The sequence below is a fragment of the Lithobates pipiens genome, unplaced genomic scaffold (assembly GCF_037356315.1).
Source record: "Lithobates pipiens isolate NorthernLeopardFrog02 unplaced genomic scaffold, aLitPip1_a1.2 Scaffold_8, whole genome shotgun sequence".
NCBI classification, from domain to species: domain Eukaryota; kingdom Metazoa; phylum Chordata; class Amphibia; order Anura; family Ranidae; genus Lithobates; species Lithobates pipiens.
In genome coordinates, this window is record NW_027507903.1 from 241,873,497 (window position 1) to 241,890,818 (window position 17,322).

General features: G+C 42.4%; 1 protein-coding gene across 5 annotated transcripts in view; it reads left to right on the plus strand.

Annotated features, from left to right (window-relative positions):
- PTPRR (protein tyrosine phosphatase receptor type R) overlaps positions 1 to 17,322 on the plus strand; it is a 304,723-nt gene that overhangs the window by 240,777 nt on the left and 46,624 nt on the right. For all 5 annotated transcript variants that reach the window (XM_077468720.1, XM_077468721.1, XM_077468722.1 and 2 more), the window contains 2 exons: positions 7,947 to 8,057; positions 10,226 to 10,383. In XM_077468720.1, coding sequence (XP_077324846.1) covers positions 7,947 to 8,057; positions 10,226 to 10,383 — 269 coding nt within the window. The remainder of the gene's footprint in view (positions 1 to 7,946; positions 8,058 to 10,225; positions 10,384 to 17,322) is intronic.

Below are 17,322 nucleotides of genomic sequence, written 5' to 3' on the forward strand. Positions count from 1 at the left end.
CCCTCAAGTTTTTATCACTGTCTCTGTCTCCCCTGGGAAGGTTCGTCCTCTCTATTTGTCCTAATGGTCATTTGTTACAGAGGCAGAAAGTGGTGGAAAATCCACACTGTTTAGTTGTCACAAAGACAGAAGGCGAAAGGAAAACTTCCATAGGGTTTCTCACTTAACCATCTAAACACTACTATACCCCTCTACATACTTCTAGAAGACTTTTGCATAAAGCCAGGAATTCCTAGTTCTCATTTTTATACCAATACATGTTCAAGATGGCCAACTGGAAACTACAGGCCAGTCAGCCAAACGTCAATAGTTGGTAAATGATTGAAGGGGATGATAAGGGCCTATATCCAAAAATGTACAGAAGAATAAAATATCATTAGTAGTAATCAGCATGGGTTTACGAAAGGTCGTTCTTGTCAGACCAATTTGCTAACATTCTATGAGGAAGTGGCCTACCATCTAGACAGGGGAAGGCATGTGGATTTTGTGTATCTGGATTTTACAAAAGCATTTGATACACTTCCCCATAAACACTTAATTTACAAGCTGAGGTCTGCAGGCAGAACCAAAAGGTTTGTTCTTGGGTAAAAAGCTGGTTACAGGGGCGTGTCCAAAGGGTGGTGATAAATAACGTGTACTCAGATAGTTCTGGAGTGGGAAGTGGGGTACCCCAAGGTTCTGACTTGGGACCAATTTTATTCAGTGTATTCATAAATGATACAGAGAATGGGATAAATAGCTCAAGCTCAGTTTTTGCAGAGAATACAAAAATAAGCAGGACAACAACTTCACATCAGGATATAGAAATTTTACAGAAAGACCTGAACAAAATAAAGGAGGGGGACACTACATTGAAAATGAGGTTCAATGTGGAGAAATGTAAAGTAATGCACTTGGAGGCAATAAAACATAAATGCAAACTACTCACTAGGGAAAGAACCGCTGGGGGATTTAAGGACCGAGAAAGATCTGGGGGTCCTAGTAGATGACAGATTGATCAATAGCATGCAATGTCAACAATGTCAATGTCAACCTGCAGCTACCAAAGCCAGCAGAATATTAGCATGCATAAAAAAAGGTATATACTCCAGGGATAAAACGATAATCCTACCACGTTATAAAACTCTGGTTAGACCACATCTGGGGTACTCTGTCCAGTTCTGGTCACCAGTCCTCAGAAGGGATGTGCTGGAACTGGAGAGAGTCCAAAGAAGAGCAACAAAATCAATAAGGGGACGAGAAACGCCTGCATGCACTAAATGTATTCTTGCTGGAGAAGCAATGCTTGAGAGGGGACTTGACAGCGATTTACAAGTACCTAAATGGTGATCCCAGCATAGGAAAAAACTATTCAGTCTCAAGGAGTGTCAGAAGACATGGGGCCACACAATGAGATTGGAGAAGAAGCGGTTTAACCTTAACCCCTTAAGCCCCAGACCATTTGGCTGGCCAAAGACCAGAGCACTTTTTGCAATTCGGCACTGCGTTGATTTAACTGACAATTGCGCGGTCGTGCGACGTGGCTCCCAAACAAAATTGACGTCCTTTTTTCCCCACAAATAGAGCTTTCTTTTGGTGGTATTTGATCGCCTCTGCGGTTTTTATTTTTTGCGCAACAACAAAAACAACAAACATTATTTTTTACTTTTTTGCTATAATAAATATCCCCCAAAAATATATAAAAAAACATTTTCTTTCCTCAGTTTAGGCTGATACGTATTCTTCTACATATTTTTGGTAAAAGAAATTGCAAAAAGTGTTTTTATTGTTCTTTTTTTTTTACTAGTAATGGCAGAGATCATCGATTTTTATCGGGACTGCAACATTTTGGCGGACACATCGGACACTTATAGCGTGATTTTGAGACCATTTACATTCATACAGTGATCAGTGCAATTAAAAATGCATTGATTACTGTGTAAATGTGACTGGCAGTAAAGGGGTTAACCACTAGGTGGCGCTGTAGGGGTTAAGTGTGTCCTAGGTAGTGATTCTAACTGTGGGGGTACCGTGTGTGACATGATACTGATCACCGCTTCCGATCACAGGGAGCTGTGATCAATGACAGTGTCACTAGGCAGAACGGGGAAATGCTTGTTTACATTAGCATCTCCCCGTTCTTCTTCTCCGTGAGACGATCGTGGGTATCCCCGTGGACATCGAGTCCACGGGACCTGCGATCATGCTCACAGGCACCCGCAAGATGCCTCTTAAAGGGCAGCATACAGGTAAGTTAATCTGCCTGTACGTGCCCTTCTGCCGCAGTATATCTGCGTGAGGAGGTCGGGAAGTGGTTAGACGGTTTTTCACTGTCAGGGCAATAAGGTTGTGGAACTCTCTCCCACAATTGTTGGTGTCAGCACGGAGTAAGTGCATCTTAAAGAACACATCTTAAAGAACACAACATACAGGGATATGGGGAATAATTATAGACACTGAGATACATGCACCTACACAGGTTGAGCTGGATAGACTATTGTCTTTATTCAACCATACCTACTATGTAACTATGCAAAATGTCAAGTACTAACTTGCTGATAACATTTCTTGATGGATATGTTGTGCCAATAGGGAGCAGAAAGACACAAATGAAGGAGAGCTACAGACCTAGATCGGGTCATTGAAGTGCATTCTACAATAGAACTGAAAGAAATGGTTACACCCCCTTATAAAAGACGATGTTACACAAAGTAAATAGATTCCTAATTTGTCATACTTTAAAATTGCGCAGCCCATGGAATGACGACAAAATATGTCCATCCCATAGGCAAAGCTTTTAAAGCCTTTATAGGTTGCCAGTTTAGAGTTAAATGAGAGGTCTGTTACTAGAATCATGGCTCTCATTCTGATGATCGTGAAGATACCTCATGTGTGGTGAGATCACTGTTTACATATGCATGTGGGACCTGTGTGCACATTCATATTTGCACACACCTTACTTTTTTTTTAATTCATTCTATTTAAATATATATTTATGACACTGTGGGGGTTATTTACAAAAGGCAAATCCACATTGCACTACAAGTGGACTGCAAGTACACTGCAAGTGCACTTGAAAGTGCACTTGAAAGTGCACTTGGAAGTGCAGTCGCTGTAGATCTAAGGGGGGCATGCAAGGAAAATAAAAAACAGCATTTTAGGTTGCACATGATTGATAAAATCAGCAGATCTACCCCTCAGATTTACAGCAACTTCACTTCCAAGTGCACTTTCAAGTGCACTTGCAGTGTACTTGCAGTCCACTTGTAGTGCAACGTGGATTTGCCTTTTGTAAATAACCCCCTTTGTCTTTAATTTGTTAATCAATTTTACTGCTATGACAAGGGATGAAAGGGATGATGGCATGGGCCTTGTTCTATTAGACCCCAGATCTCTCCTCTGCCCTTTAAAGCAGCCAATCAAACTAAGATCAGGTTGCTTAACTAGCTGGTAGCATCTAGTAAACAAGCAGCCGAAACCGTAAGTGATGAAATCCTTGCCGCTTCCGGATTCATATACCATAGATGATTGGGAAATGGAAGTGATTGACTGCTTGAAAAAGTGATTAAGCGGATGTTCAGTGGTTTGGATGACTTTTACCAGAAAGGAAACGTTGGCTCCAAAGAAGGATATCTAGATAATGGCTGTGAATGGACAATGGCCACTTGGCAGTTTCCTTGAACATATAGACCAAAAGCTAAACTTTTTTGCAGAAATGCAAACTGTTTTGACAACACTAACACACTGCATTCCAACTCCAAAAACCTATGGTAATGGGATGCATGGTAGCCAGAATATAATTTGTAGGGATTTTTTGTTGTCTCTGGAAATGATTGAATTGCAGGATCACGTTAACCCGTTCACACCAAATGGTAAAACAAATCTAAATGCCTAAGCATAATTTAGCAATTTTGACATGTGTTAATAAAAACCATACATATCATCACAACTACTTTGTGTATACAGGTGGATTAGACCTTGTTTTTTTTAGGACTAATTGGGCTTTCACACATGAGGCTCTGGCCGCTCTGCTTGGCTCCATTGCACCATGACATCACATGACACGCTCAGGCACCGCCTCCACCAGAGCTGTCGAACACACTGTAGCAGGGACTCAGATGGTCTTGGCCGGCTCTGGACCGAGCCAAACATCACAACCATATTTTTTACTGGCAACTTTTTCCTTTTACTGGCATTTACTGGCAGGAGAAAATTGTCAGTTTTTTTTACTGGCTACCAGTAAAAATACTGACGGTTGGCAACACTGTGAGGCAGTATATGTGGGTTACGTCGGCAGGAAGGGTTTAACCCTCCTGGCGATATTCCCAAGTCTGGCTTGGGGTGGAATTTCAGTACCATAAGCGGTAACCCCAAGCCAGACTCGGGATGGCATTGCAGGATACAGGGAGAGTTACTTACCTTGTCCCCTGAATCCTGCGATGTCCTCCCCGCTGTGTGTGCGAGCTGTCCTCCGCTTGTTTCACACAGTACCCGACTGCTGCTGAGCTCCGCTCCCTGCAACGTTGCGACGCACGGGAGCAGAGATCGGCGCCAAATTCAAAAAAGTAAAAACGCAATACACACACAGTACTGTTATCTTACAGATTACAGTACTGTATAAAATAATTACACACCCCCTTTGTCCCTAGTGGTCTGTCCAGTGCCCTGCATGCACTTTTATAAATACAGTTTTTTCTGCCTGGAATTTGGAGATTGTCCATAGCAACCAAAAAGTGTCTCTTTATGTCAAAAGTGGTTATAGACCAGCTAGAAAACAGCGATAATAAATTATAATCACTTGCAGAATTGAGTGATAGTGATTTCTGGGGAAATTCGTCATCAAACACTAAATCTAATGACAGCGACAATTCTACAACTGAGCAAATTTCAGTGTTTTTGATTTGATTACATTATTGAATATTTTTTATTATTATTTGTTATAATTAGTTATAGTTATTTATTATATTATAATTTATGATTTTTTGTTTCAAACTACTATCATACCCGGGATGAGTTATTCCTAAGAATTGCAGGCCTACAATATAAAACGCCAAATTTCCATGCAAAATAATGGTACCGCTTTCAGCACCTAAATTCAGAAATAATCATACCGCCAGGGAGGTTAAAGTGATTCTAAAGTCAAAACATTTTTTTACCTTAATGCATTCCCTGCATTAACATAAAACACATTCCACCACTTGTTCTGCCCCTTGCCCCCCGAAGCACTTACCTGTCTCCTCTCACTGATCCTGCACTGTCACTGACTGCAGCACCGCTGCTCTCTTTTCCTGGGCTTAAAGGAAACACAAGCACAGGCCTTTGGCTCCTGCTGCTGTCAGTCAAATCCAGGGAGGAGAGAGGAGGGAGCAGGGTGCATGGCCGAGCCACACTGTGTGTGTCTATGGCTTACACTCGGAAGAATGGAGGAGCGAACAGTGCTGGCAGATCACTCCAGAAGCGGAGGTGAAAGACCACTCTGTGTAATATTGTTGCAAAAAGGAAGAAAAAAAAAGGAAAGAAAAACAACTTTTTTTATTTTAAAGCATAAAAAAACTTTGCTTTTGGAACCATTTTACTTCCAAGTTGTATCAGAAAGTTGCACAGAAGAAAATTAGAACATCTGTCTGTAATCTAAAACTGAAAAATATGAGTCCAGTAGCATGAGTATAGTCCATAATACAGAAGTAAATCAATATCAGGGTGGATCAAACATAGGATATATTATATTTAAGAATGGGCTCAGTCATAGTGAAGGTCATTCAGGCAAGGCCTAGCAAAAGATAAACAGCCTTTAGCCAGCGAGCCGAAAAAAGAAAAAAAAACCCAGAGTGGATTAATCAGAGATTGAACAGCCACTGATTGAGCGGCTTCTATCTGACAGGTTGGTTGAACAGAAGTCAGATTGAAGCAATAGCCCTTTACAAGCAGGGACTCAAAGCCCCTTGTTGTGTAGCAAAAATGTAGTGAAACAGCTTGTCACTTCTCCTCTGTGGCCACTGCTCCCAGCACCACTTCTTCAGGCACGGCCAACCTAGCTGACAACAGCTGGCCCTTTCACCAGCCCTCCAGGCTAACTCTCCACCAGTTCTCCAGACTGACTCTTCTCCAGAAAACCTGGCTTAATCTCAGGAGATCTACCAGGGAAGGGATGAAGACTTGGCACACCGCTGTCTTCAGACTGCCATGGCTACATGTGGCAGTCTCCTCCCTTGTTAGTCCCCAGCAGTGCTGATCTACTTACAATGTCCTCTCTTGCTCCCATGCTTCCACAAAGGGCTTCCTCCCATGTGTTATGTCAGGATCCTTCCAGCACTCAAGCCCCTGGCCCAAGGCAGGACCCCCCCCCCCCCAGACTAGGGGGCACCCCTGAGGGCCACCTCAGCACTGTATTTTAATTTTCCACCCAACTGCCCTTGCTGGCATGGCCCATGTCTATTTATGGAATGGTCTCAGCCCCCTTCCAGGATTGGCTGAGGCTCCATAAATATTCAAGTATTCAAAACAGTTCCTCCTAACCTCTACCCACTTATTCTAGAAGATTCTCCAACCTTTTAGACCAGAGGAAGGGACCTGAGAGCTGCCAGGATGGGTCACCCAGCCCTGAACTGTTTAGCCATGAGCTAAACAATGTTTTCACCTACTCTAAATTCTAACACTACTTCTAGCAAACCCTAGAGGGTGCTACACATATATATTTGCTGCATATTGCAACTGAATAGTGGTGGGAGGGATGGGGAGGAAAGAGGCTCTCACACTGACAGGCAGGGAGGCTGGGGGAGAGGGGAGACACTCAAAGCAGAGAGCAGGCTGAGGGAGGCACATAACCTGACCATCGTATCATGGCTCAGCAGTCATGATTACCGTGGTCAGCACAAACTGAAGGACACAGAAACAGGCAGGATCAACCAGGTATATTACAACATAGAAAGGGACAAATTACACAGCACAAGCACTGTGCTATAGATCATACCTTAAAGGAACAGGACTTTTTGTTTTGCTTGCCTGTTTGTAGTGAAGCTCTGTCCCATCTTCTGTGTTAAATCCTGTCTCTGAGCTGTCGTATTTGGCTGTCCAGGATAACTAGCAGCCTGATTTGCATCTAACTAATGGTACATAGCTTCACAGCTATGTAATTGGAACTTTTGTACTGACAAGTTTTTCACGTGACTTGAACTATGCTACAGGGCTTGACTATAGCAAGTAGCATGTTTTTTTTAAATGAAAGCCTTTTGCAGAGGAGAGTGTAATGAACAAGCTGGTCATAGTGAAGCTATATTTTTAGTCCTTTGTTTCCCATGCTTATAATTTCCCTTAGATTCATTGGGAGGAGTAGGGACCGCAGATCAGATAATGTGACAATGTGAACATTTCCACAATGGGTGGCAGCTGAACTTTTCAATGTTTTCTTTCCCCCTGATCATCTTATAAGGGAGCTTGTTACTAGTTTTTTAGGCAATGATTGCGCTAAGCCTGTAAGTGTAAGCTCCAGTGGCTCTCCATAGCTCATTACCAGGTCAGTTGCCCCTTTTTAGTACTGTATATATGCTATTTTTTATATATTAATTGAGATAAACTGTGTTGCATAATAATGGTCATTTTGCACTAGGTACTTACAATGAAATGATTTGTGGGTTGAAAAGGATTGTATGTTAGAAGAAAATAGTATATTTGAGGAACGTGGAGTACATGGTATAAACATGTTTTGTCACACTAGAGAAGTAATAACAAATGGAAATACATACAATGCTAGGGCTAGAATAAAAAAAGAGCAGCCTAGTTTAAAAGGAATAAAGTGCCATAACGGATAGTAACCAGATGAAACTCACATTTTATTAGTCTTACCACTCTTAATCCTGATCTGGTTGGTTATTATAATGGTTTATACTTTCTCTATATGTACTAAGTTGATCAATATTACCAATAAAACATTTATTAACTTAGCAGAATGTTTTTTATTTCCTGTACAGAAATGTGTGCTATACTGGCCAGAGAAGAGGGGAATTTATGGAAATGTTGAAGTGCTTGTCAACAGCGTCAATGAACATGAATATTATACTATCCGAATTCTCACATTAAAGGTAATACATTATTTAAATATTTTTTTTATATGTTGCAGAGCAAATACAGCCCTAAGTATAGTGTTATAGGGCAAAACAGTATTTTTGAAATAATTTATTGGTCCCTTTTTGATTAGTGATCCAAACTTTGCAGGACCTCCCAATGAGGGTGGGCAACAGCAAAATAACATGTTTTATTGTGTTATAATTGCATTTTTTTCAGAATGCTTAAAAAGACTTATTTATAAGCAACAGAAAAGTAGCTGTCTATGGCTAGTAGTTCACCCATATTTTTAGATCAAGTTACCCTCACGCTTCCTTTATTTCTTCAGTACTCTTCAGTGCTCCTATTCACCTGTAAACTTCTAGAACGCTTAATCTACAACAGTCTTAGCTCCTACCTCAGTCAAAATAACCTTCTTGACCCCTTACAGTCTGGCTTTTGCTTGCAGCACTCCACAGAAACTGCCTTATTAAAACTCACTAACGATTTACTAACTGCTAAAACCAACAGCCAGTAGTCCATACTCCTACTACTTGACCTCTCTGCGGCCTTTGATACTGTTGACCACCCGCTCCTCCTCAATAAACTACATTCCTTTGGCCTCCGAGATTCTGCTCTATCCTGGTTCTCTGCCTATTTATCACAGCCCTCCTTCACTGTCATCAAAACTCTGTCTCCTCCTCTCCATTTCCCCTTTCTGTGGGGGTCCTACAAGGCTCTGTTCTTGGACACCTTCTCTTCTCTATCTATATGCTGATGACACCCAAATCTATCTGTCTACTCCTCATCTCACGCCTTCAGTCTCCTCTCACTTTACTAACTGACATATCAGCATGGATGTTGCACCACTTCCTTAAACAAAATCTCTCTAAAACTGAGTTATTAATATTACCCCCGCCCGTTCCCCTCCATGACTTTTCCATCAAAACCAACAATGCAACCATCAGTCCCTCCCCTCACGCCAGGGTACTTGGTGTAATCCAAGACTCTGACCTGTCATTTCAGCCTCAAAGCCAATTGTTGTCAAAAGTTTGTAGAATTCACCTCCGCAACATCTCGCCCCTTTTTAACAAATGAAACCACCAAGCTCCTCATTCACTCCCTTGTTGTCTCTCGCCTTGACTATTGCAACCCCCTTTTCATTGGCCTGCCTCTCCATAGGCTATCCCCTCTTCAGTCTATCATGAATGCTGCTGCCAGACTTATCCACCTTACCAACCATTCAGTGTCTGCTAATCCTCTCCTCCAGTCCCTACACTGGCTCCCAATCACCCAGCAAATTAAATTCAAAATACTAACCACAACATACAAAGCCATTCACAAGCTACATCAATAATCTTGTCTCCAAATATCACCAAAATCATCCTCTCCACTCAAGACCTCCTGCTCTCAAGCGCTTTCATCTCCTCCTCCCATGCTCATCTCCAGGATTTCTCCAGAGCCTCTCCCATCCTCTGGAACTCGCTACCTCAACCTGTCCGGCTATCGCCTACTCTTGCTACCTTCAGGCGATCCCTGAAAACACATCACTTCAGGCAAGCCTATCATGTCTCCAACTAATCTCCTACCACTTCCAACAGCTCATTCCCCACAGTTACAACCTTTTGTACCACCTGCCCCACCCTATTAGATTGTAAACTGTTCTGAGCAGGGCCCTCGTAATCCTCTTGTATTTTATTGTATTATAACTGTATTGTCTCCCTATATTACATTGCTGCGTAAACTGTTGGCGCTATATAAATCCTGTATTATAATAATAATAATAATAATACTCCAGCAGCTCTGCCCAATAGCTACAGCCATGTTAATGTATTTTCCATTGGGAAGAAGGTAGGGCAGACTGGAAATTCTAGCAGGGAGATCCTACTACTTGAGGGTCCAACACATATGTAAAAGGGGGTGTTTACACCAGCATCAACCCCCAAATTTTGCATGGGCTTACCGAGTTGACATTTAATTTATATATTGTATTGCAGAAAACCAAGTTAATGCCTAAATATTTGTATAAAAGTAGATTCCTCTGTAATAATGGGACAAATGTATGAAGTGGTCATCCCACCAAATGTAATGACTACTATATGTGTAATGATATATGATCCATCTAATGTATGCTTTGTGGACACAAGATCTGCAATATCAGTACTTCTTAGTGAGTTATCTACTAAATTATTATTATTTTTTCCAGCAAGGAAGCCAGTCACGCATTGTTAAACATTACTGGTATACCTCCTGGCCTGATCACAAGACTCCAGATAGCGCTCAGCCTCTTCTTCAGCTTATGCTGGACGTGGACGAAGACAGAAAAGCATTTGATGGCAGAGGTCCTGTGGTAGTGCACTGCAGGTAATGCTCAGTAATCCAGTTTTGGCTTCTGCTAAGCCTGTACCTCCTCTATGATTAACCTCACATATTACATTAAGTTATATTGCTTTTTTATGTCCTATTTTAGTTATATGGACTGAACTTGTGGCCACTGCAAACAAGACAGTTGTTATACATTCAATAATGCTTAACAATGGATGCTATTGGGGTGCCCAAATCCTCCTCAGACATTTGCAGGCATGTGCAATCTACTTTCTCTACTGCAGGTGATGATTTTTCGTAGTGGTACAGTAGTTGGAAAGTAATTCAAGAGCAACAGGTTTCCTATGCTTTCCTGGGTCACTGGGGAAGCTATCCTATTGGTTGCTGCTGCCCTATGTGACTCTTGCAACCATCTTGGGTCAGCCAGAGCTATTTTAATGCCCTGATTCCCAGGTTTGGCACACATTTTATGAGTTAGTAGAATAGGGACAGGTACCCCACCTTGTAGGGATAGAACTAGCAGTAGGGAAAGGTTCCTGACAAGAAGGGAAAATACAGTGCTCACAAATTCTCTGGACATATGCCTGCTTGGGCAGGCCACGTTCTACCCCTCTCTAAACGCTGTTGGAGCTGTTATGCCGCGTACACACGAGCGTAATATCTGACAGAAAAAGTCAGACGGAAGCTTTTCATCGTATATTCCGATCGCGTGTATGCCTCATCGAAATTCTGACGGACCTAGAAATAGTACATGTTTTAAATATTTCCGACTGAATCAATTCCTATCGGGAAAACTACTTGTCTGTATGCTGTTCCAACAGACAAAAAACAATGCATGCTCTGAAGCAAGTACGAGACAGAGGCTATTGGCTACTGGCTATTGAGCTTCCTTTTTCTAGTCCCGTCGTACGTGTTGTACGTCACCGCGTTCTTGACGATCGGACTTTGGTGTGATCGTGTGTACGCAAGACAGTTTCATCGAAACTCTGTCGGAACTCCGTCTGGAAAACCTTCAGCGTTTATTCCGACAGAAAAAACGGCTGTGTGTACATGACATGAGTGTTTCCAGGTGGACTGCTTTCCCCCCTGGTTATTTGTGAATTGACTTTGCATTATTGCAATCCAAGTTATTTCATTGCACTAAGACCAAGTGTGTTATTATTAAAGAAGCTTTAAGAAGAGAAAATGTTAGTTGAGCTCTGATATTGTTTGAAGCAACCCCCCCCCCCCCCCCCCAAATGCTCTCTAAAGGTGACTGCAGGGCTCCCTGAACCCATCTAGTAACACTGTCTGATGTACACATAGACAAGTGGACATGATGAAGATGTAAACACTTTCTTTGTATTGCTTCTAGCAATAAACATATAGTATAACTAATCGAAAAACATTTTTCATTTTAGAGTGGAAAGGATTAGAACATTTTTCAGTTTGTTTCGTTTTTTTTTTTTCTGTTCGTGTCCCTTTTAGAAATAATAATTCCCCCTATTTGTTCTTGTTACTGCAATCACCAAAATAAAAGAACATTTAAAAAAATGTAGAGTTGTAATGGATATGTAATGTAATTGGAATAGAGGGAAAATCTTCCAATGGGGTCAATAGTTCTGGTGACCCAGGTGACAACATTGGAAGGATTTCCTCTCACTTCCTGGTTTGGCTATGGAACAGGAAGTATAGGGAATTCTTACCAATCGGACAGAGATCGCAAAAAAGAAAAAAAAAGAAAAGTTTTGACTTTAGTTCTGCTTTAAATGTTCATCTATACTGCAGGACTTTTTTTTACCACTACTATTCCTTTATATCGGCTTTTAAAATGTACAAATGCAGCAATTTAGAAATTGGATGAAAGGTTTAGCACTGGGAAACACTTTTTGAAAGATAAAAAGTGCATTTTATATACAACTATATAGATCAGACCAAAATGAGGGACAAATGAGGTGGAATGAGGGACAGAGGGACATTGCTCCACATCAGGGACAGGCCCTCCAAATCAGGGACAATTGGGAGCTATGGGATTCCTGCTCTGACTTCTCCCATAAGTTCACACAGCATGACATTGCAGTTAGAACGAAGCGCAATACTAGAAAACAGGCACCTAGCGTCACATTAAAGCAATTCTGTCATGTGTAATGCATTAGCACCCTCTTCTACAGTTGGATGAATATAAAAATCAGATCCACCTATCCCAGCAGAACACAATAGCGCAGCGAGAGTGATGCCCCCATTAACACTGTCTATGTTGATGGGGGAATCGAGCAATTTTCTTTTCTTCCTTGGTAGAAGGAAAGAAAATTGCATAATCTATGGGCTGTTTTAGATACACTAGATTTAGATGGACTTGATAAACAAATTAAAGCAGAACTAAAGTTAGTTAGTTTCAATAGTCTGACACTAACATCTTCTACCTGACTTCTTCCGGGTGCCAGTCTTCGCGAGTGAGCTCGTACATCTACCACCATAGCAGGTGCTTGCTATGGGGGCAGACACTAAAGAGGAGGAGCCAAAAGCACCAGTGGGGGACCCCAGAAAAGGAGGTTTGGGTCCCCCCTGTGCAATACCATTCCACATACCAATACCATTGCACAGAGCAGGTAAGTATAACATTCATTATGTTAATAAATAGAAATAAAGCTTTACATAAACTTTAACCACTTGCTTACTGGGCACTTAAACCCCCCTCATGCCCAGACCAATTTTCAGCTTTCAGCGCTGATGCATTTTGAATGACAATTGCGCGGGCATACAACACTGTACCCAAATGAAATTTTTATCATTTTTTTCCCACAAATAGAGCTTTCTTTTGGTGGTATTTAGTTACAGCTCGGAGTTTTATTTTTTGCTAAACAAACAAAAAAAGATGCAAAAAAAGATGCAAAAAAAAATCATGTTTAATAGTTTGTTATAAAATTTTGCAAACAGGTCATTTTTCTCCTTCATTGAAGTGCGCTGATGAGGCGGCACTGATAGGCTGCACTGGTGGGCACTGATAGGCTGCATTGGTGGGCACTGATAGGCTGCACTGGTGGGCACTGATAGGCATAGTTAAGGCGGCACTAATAGGCACAGATAAGGTGGCACCGATAGGCATAGATAAGGCAGTACTGATGGGCACAGATAAGGCGGCACTGATGGGCAAAGATGGGTACGGATGGGTGGCACGGATGGGTGGCACTAAGGGGCACTGATAGGTACCACTGATAGATGGGACTGATGGGCACTGATAGGTGGCACTGATAGGTGGCTCTGATAGGTGGCACTGCTGGGCACTGATGGGCGGCACTGCTGGGCACTGATGGGCACTGGTAGATGACACTGATGGGCACGGATATGTGGCACTGGGGTGCAGCACCGTTGTTGAGGCAGATTGTGGGCACTGTGGGTGGCACTGTGGGTGGCACTGTGGGCACTGCTGGGTGGCACTGACGGGGGCACTCATGTTTTATTAAGGTGGCACTGGCAGGGGGCAGGTGGGCACTGGCAGGGGGCAGGTGGGCACTGGCAGGGCTGGCCGTGATCGGGACTGATGTCCCGATCACGGCCGCCAGTGATCGGCTCTTTTTTTTTCTCCTCGCGCTGTCAGCGCGAGGAGGAATAATAGCCGATTACCGGCTCCGTTGCATCACATGATCAGCTGTCATTGGCTGACAGCTGATCACGTGATAAGGGGTCGGGATCGACGTAGTCCCGGCAAAGGAGGTCCGCGCTGTAGCCGTCATTCGGCTATAGCGTGGATCTCAAGTGGTTAAGCAGCCTGTAGACTGTTTTGTGATGATTGTATGTTAAAGTGGTTCTAAAGGCTGAAGTTTTTTTTTACCTTCTAGTATTCTATACATGAAAGTAAAAAACCTTCAGTGTGCAGCTCCCCCTCCAGCCCCCCAATATTTACCTAAGCACAATCTCGATCCAGCAATGTGCACAAGAGCAGCGGCTGTCGGGGGTCTCTTCCTCCTCTTTGGTTGAGGTCCAGCAGCAGGAGCCATTGGCTCCCGCTCCTGTCAATCATAGCCAGTGAGGAGGGAACGGGGCTGAGCCATCTCTCTGTGTCCTGTGGACACAGAGAAAGGGGCTCAGGAGCAAGCTCACACGAGTGCCCCCATAGCAAGCGGCTTACTATGGGGGCATTTGGTAAGGGGGAAGAGCCCGAAACTTCTGTGTGGAACCCGAGAAGAGGCGAATTGAGGCTGCTATGTGCAAAACCATTGCACAGAACAGGTAAGTATGATCTTTGTTTTTTGTTTTTTCCTTTACAAACCCTTTAAGTGTTTTGTTCTACTTCACTTCGACTAAATAAGGAGAAATTTTATAGATCATATTTTATTTAGAAACATAACAAAAAACAGTGGTGGCCGCTATTGCCACTCCCCTTAATCAATGCGCCTGGCCCCTAAACTACATGCAGGGTGCCGGACACATGGATTCCAATGGGTTTTTCTTTTTTTTTTATAAAGCACATCATTACAAAGCATTATGATTAGAGCCTGAGGCTCTAATTGGCTTCAAAAAGGGTGGGCTTGGGGTACATTAGCTAATTAATATTCGCTATTGTCTTCCTGTTTCTCCTCTCGGCCAATCACAAAGCGGTTCCTGAGACCCAATCGGCCGGGAGTCCTAAGACCCGATTGGCCGCAAGTCCTAAGTCCTGATTGACTGTGAAGAGAAGCAACCGCTGGGACTAGGGAGGAGCCGCTGAAGCCACCGGAGCTACGACCTGAATGGGGTAATTGTGGGGGTGGAAGGGGGCCTGGCGGGCCATGCGATGATCAAGTGATAGGAGGAAGCGGTGATCGAGCGAGCGATGAGGGGGTGCGGAGTGGTTAGTTGGCTGGGGGGCCGCAGGCCACCCCCCCCCCCAAGAGAATTGAGCCCAACCACCACTGACAAAAACGTATAAAAAAAGTAAAAATAAAACAATGTTTATTGTAGATATCGTTGAGTAAAATATACATACTAGAATACCGGGAAATTAAATGCTGGTAGTGTGCTGGCAACGAATATGGCCACTATTGGTCCTCACGTATAAAAATAACATTTCTAAAGGAGAACATGGGTATGACCTCTAATTACTTTCAAAAGTAATTTGTCAGTTTCATAGTGTACACATACAAATACCTCTGTATCCTGACTACACACGTAAGATGTTTTCCTCTACAAGGCCTGCTTCCTGTTCAGGAGACTGATTGGAATGTACTAAGGAAACATGGGATGTCTAGAAAAAAAATGTCTTTATAGGAAAATAAGAGCAGCATGTGCATCCTTGTATAACTGAAAGCAAAGCAGTCAGCCATTTTAAATGGTTTTCAGAAAAAGAGTGTTTCCTTAGGGACAGTCATTGCAACGTGTCTGCTGTTATTTTTCTTAGAAGCTCTTTGTGTGCCTTTCTATTCCCGATTTCACTTTGTTACTAGGGACATGTTTTCCCTGACTTTGGATCTAAGGCCGCGTACACACGAGAGGATTGTCCGTCCAACTAAGTCCGTCAGACAATCCGACAGACAGTCCGTCCTACTTTTGAATGAACGGACTTGACCACACACGATGAACAGACAGTCCGTTGAAAGCTTGCGCGATGACGTGTACAGCACGTACGATGGGACTAGAAATACGACGTCCAATACACTGCAATGCAACCTTCGGCCGTGTAAATCCTTTCTGAGCATGCACCATACATAGTCCGTCCAACTAGCCTACTCACGAGCGGACTGTCCGCTGAAACCAAAGTTGGACGGACTGTATTACGGAAATTCCGAAAGACTTAGTCCGCCAGACTGTCCGCTGAAAAAGTCCGCTGAAGCCCACACACGAGCGGACTGTCCGCTGAAACACGTTTCAGCTGACTAAGTTGGACGGACAATCCTCTCGTGTGTACGCGGCCTAAGCCTAACATATTTAATTGATACCCTCCCACCTGTCAACCTCCCACTTGTCTTTGCAGTGGACAACAAGGTCATAAAGATGGGCAAGTGTGGCTTAATTTTAAGGGGGAAGTCATTGAATGGAAGTCACATTGGAAGCCAAGTTTTTAGTAACAAACCAAACCAAGCTCTTAGAGGGTGATTTTTTCTTTTGAAATGCATCTTAGACGTTGTCATAATTTTAGGCTTAAACTCAAGGTTCTTCTTTTTCATATTTTAAAAAAGAAACAAAAGCAGCTACAAACCACAATGAAATAAACCAAATTAATGGACAGTGGAGGCTAATAGCTTCACCAATGCATACTACCAAGAAAGTAAAAAATGAAAGGCTTCTTTTAGTCATCCACCAAAATATTTCTCTAAAAAAAGATTACAAAGTTTTATTTTGTAAAAAACTTTACATAGTTTCATTATACTGTATGTATAGAACACATAAAGCCTTGTAATCTATTATTTCTAAAAGTATTTAAAAGGTTGACTATATGGAATCTTTAATGTAATTGCCTTTTTTCATGTTTTCTTCTAACAACATATCCACTCTACTTTTGCTCTGCCTCAATGATATTTATGTTCTATTAACTGATTAAATGAATATGTACAATGCAACCCACAGCAGCCTTGGTACCAAAATAAAAATTATATATACAAAATCAAATAATGATTTAAATTAAAACAAACTGTTCAGTCACTCCTGCTGAACTATGGTCAGTAAGGGAATAAGCTTTTAGAGATATGCCATGAATACAGTGATGCACCGGTGCATTGCTTAATGGGTGCACCATGTGATCATGGCGTAACTGGCCTAAGGCTCCATGCACACTGAAGCTCAAAAAAGCCATTTCTGGACGCCAGATTGCTGGCAGAAAACGCTGGTTGAAAAACCTGCTTTTAACAGCGTTTTATACTAGCGTTAATGAGCGTTAATGAGCGTTTTACAGCATTAGCGTTAATGGGCGTTTTTTATAAAAATACACAGAGGACACTCCAAAAATCCCACAATGCATTGAAAAATAGAATGCCGAACACTAATGAACGAGCGTTAATGAGCGTTAATGAGCGTTTGTCGTTT